The sequence below is a fragment of the Salvelinus namaycush genome, chromosome 14 (genome assembly GCF_016432855.1).
Source record: "Salvelinus namaycush isolate Seneca chromosome 14, SaNama_1.0, whole genome shotgun sequence".
Taxonomy (NCBI): Eukaryota; Metazoa; Chordata; class Actinopteri; order Salmoniformes; family Salmonidae; genus Salvelinus; species Salvelinus namaycush.
This window is the reverse complement of record NC_052320.1, coordinates 21331383-21350074: the sequence shown is the minus strand read 5'-3', so window position 1 is coordinate 21350074 and position 18692 is coordinate 21331383. Positions and strand designations below refer to the sequence as shown.

At 39.8% G+C, this 18692-nt stretch overlaps 1 protein-coding gene across 1 annotated transcript; it reads left to right on the top strand.

Moving 5' to 3' along the window:
* Window positions 1-7565: 7565 nt before the first annotated feature.
* On the top strand, window positions 7566-18043 carry LOC120058896 (membrane cofactor protein-like). The gene is made up of 14 exons (XM_039007640.1): window positions 7566-7647; window positions 7820-8008; window positions 8232-8331; window positions 8617-8690; window positions 8793-8975; window positions 9632-9805; window positions 12532-12720; window positions 12944-13043; window positions 13329-13402; window positions 13505-13687; window positions 14344-14517; window positions 15787-15816; window positions 15953-15991; window positions 16725-18043. Exons 1-14 carry the CDS (start codon window positions 7572-7574, stop codon window positions 16766-16768), a joined length of 1629 nt encoding a protein of 542 aa, XP_038863568.1. The 5' UTR covers window positions 7566-7571; the 3' UTR covers window positions 16769-18043.
* The last annotated feature ends 649 nt before the right edge of the window (window positions 18044-18692 follow it).

The window sequence follows — 18692 nt, the reverse complement described above, 5'->3', positions numbered from 1 at the left end:
ACTTGCAGGTGCCTTGGTGGAAGAGTGGGGTAACATCTCACAGCAAGAACTGGAAAATCTGGTGCAGTCCATGAGGAGGAGACACAATACTGACTGTTACTTTTTATGTTGACCCTCCCTTTGTTCAGGGACACATTGTTCCATTTCTGTTAGTCACATGTCTGAAAACTTGTTCAGTTTATGTCTCAATTGTTGATTCCTGTTGTGTAAATATTTGTATGAGCATATGTTAAGTTTGCTGAAAATAAACACAGTTGACAGTGAGGATGTTTTTTGTTGTTGCTGAGTTAAGGTGGAGTTATTAAAGTGACTATGCATAGATGAAAACAGAGAGTAGCAGTGGGGGGGGGGGGGGGCACTGCAAATAGTTTGGGTAGCCATTTGACTAGATGTTCAGGAGTCTACCCTCTGTAGTGCCTTGCGGTCAGAGGCCCGAGCAGTTGCCATACCAGGCAGTGATGCAACCAGTCAGGATGCTCTCGATGATGCAGCTGTAAAACCTTTTGAGGATCTGAGTACCCATGCCAAATCTTTTCAATCTCCTGAGGAGGAATAGGTTTTGTCGTGCCCTCTTCACGACTGTCTTGGTCTGCTTGGACCATGTTAGTTTATTGGTGATGTGGACACCAAGGAACTTGAAGCTCTCAACCTGCTCCACTGCAGCCCCGTCGATGAGAATGGGGGTGTGCTCGGTCCTCTTTTTCCTGTAGTCCACAATCATCTCCTTTGTCTTGATCGCGTTGAGGGAGAGGTTGTTGTCCTGGCACCACACGGCCAGGTCTGTGACCTCCTCCCTATAGGCTGTTTTGTTGTTGTCAGTGATTAGGCTTACCACTGTTGTGTCATCGGCAAATTGAATGGTGTTGGTGTCGTGCCTGGCCGTGCAGTCATGAGTGAACAGGGAGTACAGGAGGGGACTGAGCACTCACCCCTGAGTGGCACCTGTATTGAGGATCAGCGTGGCAGATGTGTTGTTATCTACCCAAGCCACCTGGTGGCGGCCCATTAGGAAGTCCAGGATCCAGTTGCAGAGGGAGGTGTTTAGTCCCAGGGTCCTTAGCTTATTGATGAGCTTTGAGGGCACTATGGTGTTGAACGCTGAGCTGTAGTCAATGAATAGCATTCTCACATAGGTGCTCCTTTTGTCCAGGTGGGAAAGGGCTATAGAGATTGCATCATCTGTGGATCTGTTGGGGCAGTATGCAAATTGGAGTGGGTCTAAGGTTTCATGGATGATGGTGTTGTGAGCCATGACCAGCCTTTCAAAGCACTTCATGGCTACAGACGTGAGTGCTACGGGTCGGTAGTCATTTAGGCAGGTAACCTTAGTGTTCTTGGGCACAGGGACTATGGTGGTCTGCTTAAAACATGTTGGTATTACAGAGTCGGACAGGGAGAGGTTGAAAATGTCAGTGAAGACACTTGCCAGTTGGTCAGCGTATGATTTAAAAAAAAAAATGTCTGAGTGTTGGAGTGTGCCGCTGGCTATCACTACATTTTAAAAACAAGAAAATGGTGCCATTGGCTTTCCTTAATATAAGGAATTTGATATGATTTATATTTTTACTTTTGATAGTTAAGTATATTTCAGCAATTACATTTACTTTTGATACTTAAGTATATATAAAACCAAATACGTTCAGACTTTTACTCAAGTAGTATTTTACTGGGTGACTTTTACTTGAGGAACTTTGTATTAAGGTATCTATACTTTTACTCAAGTATGCCATTTGGGTACTTTTTCCACCACTGGGTATAGATGAAGGTGTCAGTTTTCAAATAAAGGATGTACTGTGAACTCTTAACAATTGTACTGTGGATGCAGCTGTGGGAATTAAATCTTTAGACTACTACTGTATGTAACGTGGAATTTCATTTTCAAAGAGCGATTTTCAATCATAACTTTTTGTTTGTTTTTCAGGGCATGGGCAGTGTTGCCTGTTTGGTATGAGGTCCTGCGCTGGCTTTTCCTGGCTACTCTGATAGCAGCTGTGTGTCTTGTGCACAAGTGCAGACCTACACAAGTGTGATTCAACAGTCTCTATGACAACAGAAAGTTTCCTTTGGCAAACTGACCACTTTGTTTTACCTTGGTCAGATATATGTACTTTAGCTAACTCCTTTGTCATTGTCGTCATATAACAACATCCTTCAGAGACATTAAAAATATAGAATTGGCTATCTACATCAAGGTAAATAGGTGTATCTACTTACCTATACAAAGGCTAAAGGTAGGATTATATTATATTTAATATATTTTAAATTGTCTTGACACAAAATAATAGTTTAAATATAGGTGCCAGTGAGAATGTGAAGAGTTAGTTAGCCACAGGAGGGCAGTAATGATTGTGTTATGGAAGTTTGAAACATTACATGTTCAATATGGCTTACATTCTGAAAGGACCTTAAGTGATATCATGGAATCCTAAAATAAACATTTGTATTTCTTATCATAATGACACAATCAACTAATTGCTCAGTAATATTGTTTTTTACAGGGAGCCGGGAGTTTTCTTTTTATACCTGAGATAGATACTAATTCCCTACCCAACAGCCACCAGATCCTGTCTAGTCTGCAGGGGGGGGATGTGTTATTTTAACATATATTTTAGCGGCAAAATACATAGTCTTGTTCATACATTTCCATCAATTATTTGTCTTAGGGTAGGCCTATTCATTTGCCTGTATTGATCATCTGTAATGAATACTCAGGGAGGAAAAGGTGTAGATTCACAAGCAGAGCGCGACAGGTGTCTATTTCACCTTTGCAGAAGGCAAAAATCATGGTGACAGGCAGGCAATGGTCATACACAGGTAGGCAAAAAGGAAGGTGAATCAAAACTAGGACTGAAGGCTTTAACTGGTTCTCACAAACGAGCTAGGAAAAGGCTTAGTAGAGTCAAAACGAACAATACCTCACAAAGGCACAAACAGAATGAACTGAACTAAATAAGGAGCTGATAAGACCAGGTGAGTAACTAACACAGGTGAAATCAATGAACAAAAATGAAAGACAGGGCTACGTTCAAGAAAACAAAGAAACAGGGCTACGTTCAAGAACACAACAAAACAGAACACAAGGTTGACTAAGGAAATACAGAACCTTACATCTAAACCATATCTATAGTGATAGCAAAACAGGAAGCCTCCTCCCTTACTGTGAATGATATTATAAAATAAACAAATGTTGCTTTATGAGTCAGGTGACTTATTGCATTTCTCAGGAATTCATAATGCGTATGTTCTTCCTGTGATTGATTAACTTGTCCGATGACTTTCTCGATCAAGCTTTTATTGCCCTGTATAAAAGCCTTATCTATTATGTTGGTCAGAGACACCGATAATATTTTCCACCAAGAAAAAGCCAGAGAAAAGTAAATGGAACTGAAAGAGCTTAAGTCAAAATGACACTTTATGAAATAATCTGTAAGGAATAAGTTATTACAATTTAGTTTATTACAACGGAAAAATACTGAGTTGTGTGTCACGTGGTGATGAGATTAGGATCCATTTCCAATTCCATGATGATTGTTATTCTATCCTTCCCAGGAACTCTGTCATACAATAAGACATTCTATTCTATCCTTCCCAGGAACTCTGTCATACAATAAGACATTGTCACAGCATGAGAATCTGTTTTCAATGTCGACACTCAAAACAATGGAGAGCCAAACCCTCTAGATGTTGCCCAGAAACGACAAACCACTTCCAGTTGCCACCCATTCTTTAAACTCATAACCTCAACATAAGTTTTCCATAGTGGTGTCTAGTGTGTGATAGATTATTGAATACTGTATATTAACATATCAGATATGTGTACCTGTTGGTAAAAGATTCTGTAAGGAATGTATTTGCTGTAACTGTTTTAAGAACATGTTTGATTATAGCAAAACTGTTCACGAGGAAGGAAGTGGTGACAATATTGTGTTAACCACAAAAAGACCAGAATATTTGCAGTATCTTACTTCTTGGAAACATGCCTAAAAGATGCAAATACTTTCCCCAAGTAGTTGGAAGCATATCTATATCTTGGACAGATTGTGTCAGTGCAAAAAGGAGTGTCAGGAAATGGTGAAAGGTTATGTTACTCAGCATGAGTCAAACTGAGGATTGTTCTACACACCACGTTTACTTGTGTTTCTAAATACCAAAGTGGTGATCATATATTATTTTACAATGCTGCCACTTTGAGGCTCAGCATGCCAATCCTTCAGTTCATATTGAGTTGACCTGGACTGTTCTTACCTGGTATAAGGAAGATGTGTACTAATTTGTTAATGATTGGATCACTATCAGATCTGAGCACCTGGCATCAATAGCTGGCATAGTGTTCAATAATTGTTTCACTGTCACAGAACAACACTTAGATGCTGTTTGCTGGATGACAGACAATATTCTAAAACAATGTAGGCCTAGGCCTCATACATACAGTACCTTGCGAAAGTATTCACCCCCATTGGCATTTTTCCTATTTTGTTGCCTTACAACCTGGAATTAAAATTGATTTTTGGGGGGTTTGTGTCATTTGATTTACACAACATTCCTACCACTTTGAAGAGGCAAAATATTTTTTTTACTGTGAAACAAACAAGAAATAAGACAAAAACAGACAAAAAAAAACAGAAAACTTGAGCGTGCATAACTATTCACCCCCCCAAAGTTAATACTTTGTAGAGCCACCTTTTGCAGCAATTACAGCTGCAAGTCTCCTGGGATATGTCTCTATAAGCTTGGCACATCTAGCCACTTGGATTTTTGCCCACTCTTCAAGGCAAAACTGCTACAGCTCCTTCAAGTTGGATGGGTTCCTGCTAGTGTACAGCAATTTTTAAGTCATACCACAGATTATCAATTGGATTGAGGTTTGGGCTTTGACTAGGCCATTCCAAGACATTTAAATGTTTCCCCTTAAACCACTCAAGTGTTGCTTTAGCAGTATGCTTAGGGTCATTGTCCTGCTGGAAGGTGAACCTCTGTCCCAGTCTCAAATCTCTGGAAGACTGAAACAGGTTTCCCTCAAGAATTTCCCTGTATTTAGCGCCATCCATCATTCCTTCAATTCTGACCAGTTTCCCAGACCCTGCTGATGAAAAATATGGGATGGTGTTCTCGGGGTGATGAGAGGTGTTGGGTTTGTGCCAGACATAGCGTTTTCCTTGATGGCCAAAAAGCTCAATTCTCATCTGACCAGAGTACCTTCTTCCATATGTTGGGGGAGTCTCCCACCGCCCTGACAATCACTTCTATTTGTGTTTTTATGTACTATGCCTTTTTGTGCCCACTGCCCTTTCTCCCCAAATTGAAATGGGCACCAGCATCTCAGTGCAAGAGGCGTCACTGTAGTCCCTGGTTCGAATCCAGGCTGCATCACATCCAGCCATGATTAGGAGTCCCCTAGGGCGGTGCACAATTGGCCCAGCGTTGTCCGGATTTGGCCTTCATTGTAAATAATAATTTGTTTTTAACTGACTTGCCTAGTTAAATAAAGGTTCCATTTAAAAAATATATATATATAAAAAATAAATTGCTTGATTACTGTCCCTTTATTAAGGACACGGCCCCTTGCCCTACCTGAAAGGGAGGGGCACTGCCCTCAAACACAGGTGAAACACAAACGTCAAGTTCCTAGCCAGGCAGACATAATTTCTAGGTGAAGAAAGCCTACAGACCATTTGAACAGTAAGGTAAGATTTTTCCAAATAACGCTGATAATTATTGTAAATTATTCTAGAAAGTGCCATGTACGCAAACACGGTAACTGGACGATCCAGCTACAATTTGCCCGGCTTTCTAGTTAACTAGGTGGTCCTTCCCCATTCATAGACGCGACCTACCTTTATTGCTTTTTGATTAGGGTATCTTCAAAGACAGTACAGTATGTGGTATCTTCCCAGACGCTCGATGTGACCATTTGCGGTACCGCTTTTAAAACATAAGGAACGTAGCTATCCAATGTGGGGATTTCATATGATTCTTTACATAAATCTACGACAGTCTCTTTAGTATTATGTTACTTTTCTTATGGTATATATTCAATTGTGAACGTCCATCATCCGTTTCGTACAATATGTTACTCATTTGCAATTGGTACAGTATTTTTTGCGAAACATATGTTACGAATTCCCATTTGTTGTGGCTAACGTTGGTTAGGTGGTTAATGCTAGTGTTAGCTAGCTCTCGGGGTTAGGGGAAGGGTTATCCAACATACTAAGTAGTTGCGAAGCTGCTAAAGTTGTCCATGATGAGATTCGAACACGCAACACGCTTGCCTTAAGTAACCTTATGTAACCATACCAATCGTAACATCATACTAATTTGAGTGTCGTTGATTATACTATTACGTCTAGTCTGAGACCAGTCTGAACTATTTTTCATGTCAGCTAGAAATAATAAAAAGGTTCAATTACTACACACCTTTTAATAGGGTCAGAGTCCCCACACGACCATATCTCCATTTAACAGCATGTGTTTACAAAAAAGGCTAATTAGCGTTCTAGCATTCTCCTAACGCCTGTGTTGTAACTGAATAAAATGCTGTCGGCTGCAAATGTGATAAAGCCAGTTAAAACTAAGTGTATATTTTGCATTTGTGATATGAAAGTAAAGGTCTTTGTTTTTAGCACCGTAACGTTATCGCAGTTTAGAATCGATTTACATTTTGATGTAGTATTTGGCCTTTCTGAAAATAACATGCAAAGTCCTTGGCTAGTTCACCATTTTACAACGGTTAGATGGTTCCTTACCCTGCGAAAATGTCTATGGACCAGGAGAAACTGTAATTCATGGTACAATTGTATTTAAACCACCATTACAAACTTTAGCAACTGCTAGTTAAAATCAATAGAAGTGATCATGAGAAAAATGTCAACTCTCTAAATTTGGTTTGATGGACCTTTTTAAAAGGTGGTTTGGCCATAACACAACATGCTCACATGCCCCCATCACTTCCATTGATTTTTATCTAGGGTTGGCTGAAGTTTGTAATGGCTGTATAAAGAACTAAACCATGGATTAGTTTCTCCTGGCCCATGGACTACTTTCAGGGTGAGGAATCATTTAACATCAAGCTTTAAAATAGCGAACTACTCCTTTAAGCAGTAAAGGCTTTAAGGAATTACTGTAGGCTCCTTATGAGTACATTCTTGGGCTAGCTAGGTCCCAGAGTCCAGTAACGAAGCTAGCTAACCTTATTGTGAGTGATATGTGTATTTCCTTGTCAACAGTGTGATTTAAGGCAAGTGGATATTTAGCTAGCCGATCAAACGCTACAATTTAAAATTGAGTTGAGTGGCGACTAATGTGGGTGGACTGAAACTCCCGACGTCACATATAATCATGCATGCTATTATTTGGGTGCTGAAATCTGTCGTTTTTGATAATTTCATTTTGTGACGCCAGAGCTCTCCTATCGGCACACTAGTCGCTGCTCAGCTTCATCATAAATCGTTGAGTTTAGTCGGCTAGTGGATATTGTGAGAAGTTGATCCGCTTAGGTGGGCATCTGGCAAAACGTTACAGTACAGAACAAGCAAACCAGGAAATTGTGTGCTGCTTGTTACAGAAAAGACGTCATGCAGCCCTCTAACGTCTGTTGGTCCTTGACGATATGGATGGTCCAGCTGGCCTTGATTGCTCTCACTGTTCAAGGTGGGGCCATTTCTGTATAGAATCAGAATCCTATGTCTTTGCATCTCTTTCTACAGATGGTACTTTGCCGCTTACACTATTACAGTTTGTGGGTTGAATTCAAAGTGTTGTCTCCTGTATTTGTTCACCTTGGTCATTAACATTAACTCAATTTTGTCTCTACCTCTTTCAGCTGAAAACTGCACCAAACCCATAGGAGGGCCAAACATGGTTTTGTCAGATGCCTTCATCACGCAAGAGACATTTGTAGATGGTGCAAAAGTCACTTTTCAGTGTGCAATTGGATATGCCAGTACAGGACTGTCTCCTTCAGTCACCTGTACTGCTGGCGTGTGGAGTGAAGTGAAACTGACATGCGAAAGTAATATAATTGTCTATTTATTTTTGTTCTGAAAAGTTGTGCCATATTCTTGTAAATATTTCCAGTTTTTACTTACCCACTCGAAACTTGATATATTCATTGCCCATCCTTAAATCTAATTGAAATACTAGCCTGGAATTCGGATCTGTTTTGTGCTAACATTCAACTCTTTCTCACTCTGTCATTTTGAAAGTCTGACTGGTTTTCTCTCTGGTTGTTTCAGGGAAGTCGTGTGGCACCCCAGGAGAAGTGATGAACGGCCGGTTTAATCTCTCTGAGGGGATCTTGTTTGGAGACAAGGCAGTTGCTACCTGTAACACTGGGTCAGTGCTTTCTTGAGTCCTAGATGTAATTACATTTTAATTTTTTAGATTTAACATGTCAACATTTTCACAAAGCTGTCCATTTGTTGGCCTAATTTAATGATTTTTCCAAATATGCCTTAATCAAACTTCCTCTCCCTAAAAGCTTAACAAAAAGTCTTTCAATTTTAGGCGTATTATCTGTCATTACTATTTTGATCAGAACTGTCTCTGTTGTAACCCTTACTAACCTGAAAGCAAAGTTCTAAAAACTGTCTCGTATTGTCTAATCTTTCTATATTTCAGCTATATGCTTGTGGGCAGCGGTGTAAGGACCTGTATGGATGGAGGCTGGGATGGCAGACTTCCTGTATGTGAAGGTTGGTAATCTGAAGGAGCATGTCAAGTGAAAATAACATTAACAGTTCTGTGCATGTGCCTGAATCATCTCTTCATAACTGCTGTTGTGCTCTAATCTGCAGTGATGAAGTGTGGAAAGCCCCCAAACATTGTCAACGGTGGGCCTGTTGTCCCACCTGAAGATACGTATGACTATGGAAGTGTAGTGCAATATGACTGTGAGAAGGATTACACTCTGGTTGGAACTAAATTCATAACCTGCCGTGAGAATGGAGAATTCCAGCCAGCTCCACCTGAGTGTAAAAGTATGTTGAAAGCTTTCCTTTTTTCCCGTTTCTAAGTATGATTGTTAACAAAACAATAATGAACTGCTTACACCAGGGGTGTCAAACTCATTCCATGGAGGGCCTAGTGTCTACTGGTTTCTCCTTTCAATTAAGACGCGCAGATGAGGGGGAGTTCCTTACTAACTAGTGACCTTAATTCATCAATCAAGTACAAGGGAGGAGAACCCGCAGACATTCAGCCCCCCATGGAATGAGTTTGACACATGTTGCTTACACTGATAAAATCTATTTGGCTTCCACTTTTTTCCTCCACCATACAATCATGATCCAGATGACCTCTGAAAGATAAATGTGTAAATATCACAGTATCTAGCTTAATAAAATCAAACATTATCACAGATGTGCATGAGACAGGCTAAGCAAGCAGTCTAAAGCATGTTTAATGTGTAGGCCTAATCTAAAAACCATGATGCAACATTGAGCTCAGAGGAAGTGGGTTTCAATAGAATCTACCCTATTTATTTGATAATGATTAGTTGCATTATTCATAAATGTGTGATTATAACAACATTGTTTATTGCTTCAAGTAGTCTAAAACCAATAAATAATATACTTTTGTCATGTTGTTCACTTCAAAACAGCAGCTAATGACACCTCTTTGTTTACGTCTGCAGTGGTCTCATGTCCTCTTCCTGTTGTTGAGAATGGCGTTCGGATTGCAGGCCGTCCCCCCTATACGTACAAGTCTTTTGTGAAGTATGAGTGTAACGCTGGATATGAGATGGTGGGACAAGACAGTCTGACCTGTGAAATAGAAGGCTGGTCAGCTCCTTACCCAACATGCAAAGGTAAGACTGATTTCAGTGTTTGTTATTTTACACAATTTAGCCTAATATTTTAGCTCATATTTTGCATCATTTGGTGTTTATGACCAGAATACCAATGTGTTGGCAAACTGTCTTTTTTAATGGAATTGACCTCTACTCATATACACACATTGAGGTGTTTTTGATAAGAAAAGATGGTACATGTGTTAATGTTCATGCTAATTGTTATTTTTCTCCATATGCATGCCTGTGCATAGCAACCTCTGGTGTTTATTTTCCCTTTTTACACTTTATTTGTGATGGTCCAACACCATTCTACTCCTTGGACCACACTGGCTGATTAAAGCATTTAAGAGATCATAACAGTAAAGTGTTATGACAGACCGGACAAGAATAGTTAGTGGCCTAATTACAGTTGAAGTCGGAAGTTTACATACACTTAGGTTGGAGTCATTTAAACGCTTTTTTTCAACCACTCCACACATTTCTTGTTAACAAACTATAGTTTTGGCCAGTCGGTTAAGACATCTACTTTGTGCATGGCACAATTTTTTCCAACAATTGTTTACAGACAGATTATTTCACTTATAATTCACTATCACAATTCCAGTGGGTCAGAACTTTACATGCACTAAGTTGACTGCCTTTAAACAGCTTGGAAAATTCCAGAAAATTGTGTCATGGCTTTAGAAGCTTCTGATAGGCTAATTGACATCATTTGAGTCAATTGGCGGTGTACCTGTGGATGTATTTCAAGGCCTACCTTCAAACTCAGTGCCTCTTTGCTTGACATCATGGGAAAATCAAAATAAATCAGCCAAGACCTCAAAGAATAAAAATGTAGACCACAAGTCTGGTTCATCCTTGGGAGCAATTTCCAAACGCCTGAAGGTACCACGTTCATCTGTACAAACAATAGTACGCAAGTATAAACACCATGGCCACGCAGCTGTCATATCCCTCAGGAAGGAGACGACTTCTGTGTCCTATAGATGATTGTACTTTGGTGCAAATCAATCCCAGAACAGCAAAGGACCTTGTGAAGATGCCGGAGGAAACAGGTACAAAAGTATCTATATCCACAGTAAAACGAGTCCTATACTGACATAACCTAAAAGGCTGCTTTGCAAGGAAGAAGCCACTGCTCCAAAACCGCCATTAAAAAAAAAGGGGACATTGGGACAAAGATTGTACTTTTTGGAGAAATGTCCTCTGGTCTGATGAAACAAAAATAGAACTGTTTGGCCATAATGACCATCGTTATGTTTGGAGGAAACAGGGGGAGGCTTGCAAGCCGAAGAACACTATCCCAACCGTGAAGCACGGGGGTGGGAGCATCATGTTGTGGGGGTGCTTGCTGCAGGAGGGACTGGTGAACTTCACAAAATAGATGGCATCATGAGGAGGAAAATTATGTGGATATATTGAAGCAACATCTCAAGACATCAGTAAAGGAAGTTAAAGCTTGGTTGCAAATGGGTCTTCCAAATGGACAATAAACCCAAGCATACTTCCAAAGTTGTGGCAAAATGGCTTAAGGACAACAAAGTCAAGGTATTGGAGTGGCCATCACAAAGCCCTGACCTCAATCCCATAGAAAATGTGTGGGCAGAACTGAAAAAGCGTGTGTGAGCAAGGAGGCCTACAAACCTGACTTTGTTACACCAGTTCTGTCAGGAGGAATGAGCCAAAATTCACCCAATTTATTGTGGGAAGCTTGTGGAAGGCTACCTGACTCGTTTGACCCAAGTTAAACAATTTAAAGGCAATGCTACCAAATACTAATTGAGTGTATATAAACTTTTGACCCACTGGGAATGTGATGAAAGAAATAATAGCTGAAATGCATCATTCTCCCTCCTATTATTCTGACACTTCACATTCTTAAAATAAAGTGATCCTAACTGACCTTGTAAACAAAGGAGAACCGCACACTCCAGGAGCTCAGATGCAAAAATGTAATGTCCAACGTTTCGACAGCCAAGCTGTCTTCATCAGGGTGTAATTCTAACTGACCTATCACGGAATCCAATCCGGCTGCACGCGTGCGCCATCGTGGATAAATGTATTTCCCCCCCCCCCCGTGATCACGACGCGCAGGTTAAAATATATCAAAACAAACTGAACCAATTATATTCATTTGGGGACAGGTCAAAAAGCATTAAATATTTATGGCAATTTAGATGGCTAGCTTGCACTTGCTAGCAAATTTGTCCCATTTAGCTAGCTTGCTGTTGCTAGCTAATTTGTCCTGGGATTTAAACATTTAGTTGTTGTTTTAACTGAAATGCACAAGGTCCTCTACTCCGCCAATTAATCCACACATAAAACGGTCAACCGAATCGTTTCTAGTCATCTCTCCTCCTTCCAGGCTTTTTCTTCCCTTGACTTTATATTGCGATTGGCAACTTTAATAAATTCGGTGCATTACCGCCACTGACCTCGTTCGTCTTTCAGTCACCCAGGTGGGTATAACCAATGAGGAGATGGCACGTGCCATCTGCTTCTATAAACCGATGGGAGATGCAGGATTTGCAGAGCGATCTGCGTCACAAATAAAACTGACTTCTATTTTAGCCCTTGGCAAAGCAGATGCTCGTTGACGCGAGCATAATAATTGAATAATATAGATTTCTAAATGTATTTTGCAGCACGCGCGACACGAGCGGTGTAGTAAGACTGTTCTCTCATACATTTGTTCACCTTGGTCATTAACATTAACTCAATTTTGTCTCTACCTCTTTCAGCTGAAAACTGCACCAAACCCATAGGAGGGCCAAACATGGTTTTGTCAGATGCCTTCATCACGCAAGAGACATTTGTAGATGGTGCAAAAGTCACTTTTCAGTGTGCAATTGGATATGCCAGTACAGGACTGTCTCCTTCAGTCACCTGTACTGCTGGCGTGTGGAGTGAAGTGAAACTGACATGCGAAAGTAATATAATTGTCTATTTATTTTTGTTCTGAAAAGTTGTGCCATATTCTTGTAAATATTTCCAGTTTTTACTTACCCACTCGAAACTTGATATATTCATTGCCCATCCTTAAATCTAATTGAAATACTAGCCTGGAATTCGGATCTGTTTTGTGCTAACATTCAACTCTTTCTCACTCTGTCATTTTGAAAGTCTGACTGGTTTTCTCTCTGGTTGTTTCAGGGAAGTCGTGTGGCACCCCAGGAGAAGTGATGAACGGCCGGTTTAATCTCTCTGAGGGGATCTTGTTTGGAGACAAGGCAGTTGCTACCTGTAACACTGGGTCAGTGCTTTCTTGAGTCCTAGATGTAATTACATTTTAATTTTTTAGATTTAACATGTCAACATTTTCACAAAGCTGTCCATTTGTTGGCCTAATTTAATGATTTTTCCAAATATGCCTTAATCAAACTTCCTCTCCCTAAAAGCTTAACAAAAAGTCTTTCAATTTTAGGCGTATTATCTGTCATTACTATTTTGATCAGAACTGTCTCTGTTGTAACCCTTACTAACCTGAAAGCAAAGTTCTAAAAACTGTCTCGTATTGTCTAATCTTTCTATATTTCAGCTATATGCTTGTGGGCAGCGGTGTAAGGACCTGTATGGATGGAGGCTGGGATGGCAGACTTCCTGTATGTGAAGGTTGGTAATCTGAAGGAGCATGTCAAGTGAAAATAACATTAACAGTTCTGTGCATGTGCCTGAATCATCTCTTCATAACTGCTGTTGTGCTCTAATCTGCAGTGATGAAGTGTGGAAAGCCCCCAAACATTGTCAACGGTGGGCCTGTTGTCCCACCTGAAGATACGTATGACTATGGAAGTGTAGTGCAATATGACTGTGAGAAGGATTACACTCTGGTTGGAACTAAATTCATAACCTGCCGTGAGAATGGAGAATTCCAGCCAGCTCCACCTGAGTGTAAAAGTATGTTGAAAGCTTTCCTTTTTTCCCGTTTCTAAGTATGATTGTTAACAAAACAATAATGAACTGCTTACACCAGGGGTGTCAAACTCATTCCATGGAGGGCCTAGTGTCTACTGGTTTCTCCTTTCAATTAAGACGAGCAGATGAGGGGGAGTTCCTTACTAACTAGTGACCTTAATTCATCAATCAAGTACAAGGGAGGAGAACCCGCAGACATTCAGCCCCCCATGGAATGAGTTTGACACATGTTGCTTACACTGATAAAATCTATTTGGCTTCCACTTTTTTCCTCCACCATACAATCATGATCCAGATGACCTCTGAAAGATAAATGTGTAAATATCACAGTATCTAGCTTAATAAAATCAAACATTATCACAGATGTGCATGAGACAGGCTAAGCAAGCAGTCTAAAGCATGTTTAATGTGTAGGCCTAATCTAAAAACCATGATGCAACATTGAGCTCAGAGGAAGTGGGTTTCAATAGAATCTACCCTATTTATTTGATAATGATTAGTTGCATTATTCATAAATGTGTGATTATAACAACATTGTTTATTGCTTCAAGTAGTCTAAAACCAATAAATAATATACTTTTGTCATGTTGTTCACTTCAAAACAGCAGCTAATGACACCTCTTTGTTTACGTCTGCAGTGGTCTCATGTCCTCTTCCTGTTGTTGAGAATGGCGTTCGGATTGCAGGCCGTCCCCCCTATACGCACAAGTCTTTTGTGAAGTATGAGTGTAACGCTGGATATGAGATGGTGGGACAAGACAGTCTGACCTGTGAAATAGAAGGCTGGTCAGCTCCTTACCCAACATGCAAAGGTAAGACTGATTTCAGTGTTTGTTATTTTACACAATTTAGCCTAATATTTTAGCTCATATTTTGCATCATTTGGTGTTTATGACCAGAATACCAATGTGTTGGCAAACTGTCTTTTTTAATGGAATTGACCTCTACTTATATCAAAAACACCTCAATGTGTGTATAAGAAAAGATGGTACATGTGTTAATGTTCATGCTAATTGTTATTTTTCTCCATATGCATGCCTGTGCATAGCAACCTCTGGTGTTTATTTTCCCTTTTTACACTTTATTTGTGATGGTCCAACACCATTCTACTCCTTGGACCACACTGGCTGATTAAAGCATTTAAGAGATCATAACAGTAAAGTGTTATGACAGACCGGACAAGAATAGTTAGTGGCCTAATTACAGTTGAAGTCGGAAGTTTACATACACTTAGGTTGGAGTCATTTAAACGCTTTTTTTCAACCACTCCACACATTTCTTGTTAACAAACTATAGTTTTGGCAAGTCAGTTAAGACATCTACTTTGTGCATGGCACAATTTTTTCCAACAATTGTTTACAGACAGATTATTTCACTTATAATTCACTATCACAATTCCAGTGGGTCAGAACTTTACATGCTATTGGTTAGAGCCTGTAAGCATTTCACTGTAAGGTCTACTACACCTGTTGTATTCGGTGCACGTGACAAAGTTTGATTTGATCAGAGAGTGCCTGTTGTACAGCTGAATAACCTTCACATATTTGTTTTAGTGTTGATAAAGAGAAGATATTATGCCAACACTTTGTCACCTCACACCTTAACTCATTGTATTAGCCTAACCTTTGATCCTTTGTGGTAATAGTCTGAGGCTAATGTCTGAGGCTTTTGAATGACCTTAACACCAAGTTAATGTCAGTCTCTGGCTGAGGTGAAGAATCATCATTGGTTCTGTGAGGTATACACAGCCTAGTATGCTCACTAAATTCCCCTAGTTATTTGTCTAAACTTCCATTAACACTTGAATTATACATTCAAATGGAATCTGGACGGCATCCAGTGGTAGTTTATGGTGGCTTTTCTCCATCAGACTCTCCTTCACCTGAAACAAAGGATTGATTGTGATCTGAATATATGTAACACGGAAATAAAGTGTTGAAATGTAACACCAGTTTGTTCTCTAGCATGCCATGCCACTAACACCACCTCATTCTTTCACTACATTTGTTTTATCCAACATCCGTATGCTGTATTAGTAATTGTTAAATCTGTGTGTTCTCTATCACTTTTTTGTGTACCAGACGCCACTCATACAACCCCAGACCCCAACAGTAAGTGATCACCCAGTTGCTATTCATCTTTTTGTTGTAGCTATATGATATTCTCTTTGATTTCATGCCGTATTTCGGTGATTTCAGCTTCACTGCAAATGCATGTCACCTTCCTTCTGTGTTTGTTTATTTACAGACAATGCTGGGAAAATAGGCAGTGTTGTAGGTGTACTTGGTAAGTATCAGCAGATTCTTTTAATGTTATAAAAATGTTTGTTTTTTTTATGACGAGCTATGTGGATAACAATATCATTCAAGGAAGAGACTATAGTCTATTACAGTCCAACATTAGAGGTCCCAGACGTGCTCAATGGGATTGAGATCCGGGCTCTTTGCTGGCTGTTGCAGAACACTGACATTCCTGGCTTGCAGGAAATCACGCACAGAATGAGCAGGTATAGCTGGTGGTTACTGGCCCAACGCTCTTAACTGCTAGGCTACTTGCCGGGGAAGTCGTTCAGGTGGTGGGCATTGGGCAAAGCTGGTGGTTTTGTGAGGGGCTTGGCCACCTGGTCATCTAGAAATAGTCACTAGAGTTTTTGGGTTACAGCTCTCGGTGGCTACTCAGGAAATGTGGCCACTAAACTCAGACAGCGTTTATGAGCATACATTTTTATTTAATTTGAGATAATAAGGAAAGATGGGTGATTTGAGAATTAATTAGCAGAATAATGCAAAATGTTTATTTGGAATGGTGAGCATGATCTCCAACTTGGCTTCAAGCTGACATGTTGTGGTAGCTGTTCAGTGATGATATGTGTCAAAGTCCAACAGATTTATCCAGTTTGTGCTCCACAGGTCCACATTGGTTTTGTCAACAAAAAAAAAATGCTGGGCAGATGGTTATTATTAGTGTATAAAGAAATGTATTTTTTGGGAGATGTCTAACTTTGTGTTTTCTTTTTCAGTGCCAAGTCTTCTACTTTACCTCAGTCTCCTCCTGCTTCATTGAGAAGGAAGGAGTCACAGTAAAATGGCTGCTGTGATGTCCCCTGAGTCTACCACCCTCCCAAACACCGGGAATGAATCATATGCTTTAAAAGGAATCTCTATTACACGATGATTAGAAACCTCCCGATGAATGTATTGGTTCACTTCCATTTGGAAGCTTGTGCTTAAGGAGTGGCCTAACTTGATTACTTTTATGTTTCCAGTGTACTTCACAAATCACTCCTAGTGTGATCTTGATTTATCTCATTGCAACATTCTCATGTTAAAATTCACCCATATGTATGGTCGCTGCTTTTCTGGGTGAACTTGCCTCACAAAGCCAGTTTTCCACCTCTGTGGGGGGGGGGGAATTGAAGGAAATCATATCTGTTAAGATAAGCATTTGTAATTTAGTTGATGCTCTTATCCAGAGCAACTTACAGTAGTGAGTGCATACATTTTCATACAAGACCCACAGTATATGTGATGCAGTTGGACACAAGGTCTTTATATGTAAGTCATACCACCAAAGGCCACCATTGGTTTGATAGACCAGGTTGCAGATGTTGAACCTATCCTATAGCTTGTAAACATCTGGTTCAATGAGAATCAATGGGCTTTCACCAAGTTTTGCTCTAGTCATTGATAAGTCTTAATTGTGTTGTGACGTGAATCTGAAAAGCTTGGTTTATTAGGATAACTCTTGGAACACCGGAGACAATGAATGAATGCTAAAGGAAATTATGCTTTATACTTATTTTGTAAAGTGTTAGTTATTTGAGGGATCAAGAACTCTTGCTCATGATCCAGCTTTGGAGTCTTCATTTGCACTATTGTTTTGCAGTTCTACTGTAGATAAGCCAAAAATATTTATTTTAAATGTAAATACGTTTTAATAAATGTTGCAAGAGTCTCTTCCAACAGGACCACTGGATCATGGTGTTCTGTAGGCAGGAAACCTGCAGCTCTCTGTAATAATCAGGCTCAGCTTAGTGCATTTAGAATGTTCAAAGTGCTCTGGATTCTTCACTATGCCTTATCAAGGGAAAATACCAAACATTCTGCGGTTGTACCCTTTTATTTTGTATTATCTTAACAGACATTTTCCTCTGCCCTTTTTATTACATTGCTTGGTCGTCTCTTACAGGCTGTCCTGTTTTTTTCTTAATGAAAGTAACAGATTTAATATGTTGTGAGATCTAATAGCACTTGTTTTCATAACACTAGGGGTTGCTTCATATGAAACCAGGTTCTTATTTAGTAGGGCAAGATTAGAATGTTGCAAATAAAAGTATAATAAATATTGGAGTTCAGTGTCTATTGTATAGTCAATTTGAATTGGCTTTTCTGATCAATGTACCTTACTAAGTAAGCAGATCGGTGTTAAACATAAGACAATTTTCATCCTTTTTCCTTAAATGTAATCTTTCAAACGACTATATCCAACAGAGGAGCACAGAATTCACAAAATGAAGTATTAATGTGTGTTTGAAGTATTCTGTAGATCTCACCTCTGTCCCTATACTCTGTACTTTTCTCTTTGGTCAGTCTGTGTCTGGAACCACTTTAAACTAGTATGTTGTGGGCAGCCAGTTATGAAACAAATGTTTGTTGCACTTGTTTGATTAAAATGAACTTAATGTACCAATCAATTAAACCTCCATCTTTCTCCATGGATTAATATTGATACCATAGACTTAGGCATCGCATCTTAGTATCTAAATGTACATTCATAATTTAGCGGTGTTCTCATCCAGATCGACTTATCGCACTATTCAATCCGTAGCGCTGAAAATCCGCCTAATAGTGCAATTGACAATTAAAGGCAATGTTCCAGCGGTTGTGGAGACCGCGAACGCTGCATATGTCAGCTCAATCGCAAATGACCTTTACATTTTAACACAGATCTTCTGCGATATGGATTGAATCCAGCCCTTAGTGAGCTA

What these genes read in the sequence shown, in the direction of transcription:
- LOC120058896 (XM_039007640.1), top strand. Translation starts at nt 7,572, where the DNA reads ATGCAGCCCTCTAACGTCTGTTGGTCCTTGACGATATGGATGGTCCAG. An exon ending in CAGACTTCCTGTATGTGAAG is followed by an intron (nt 8,691 to 8,792) that starts GTTGGTAATCTG and finishes TCTAATCTGCAG; the next exon opens with TGATGAAGTGTGGAAAGCCC. An exon ending in TCCTTACCCAACATGCAAAG is followed by an intron (nt 14,518 to 15,786) that starts GTAAGACTGATT and finishes TTTGTGTACCAG; the next exon opens with ACGCCACTCATACAACCCCA.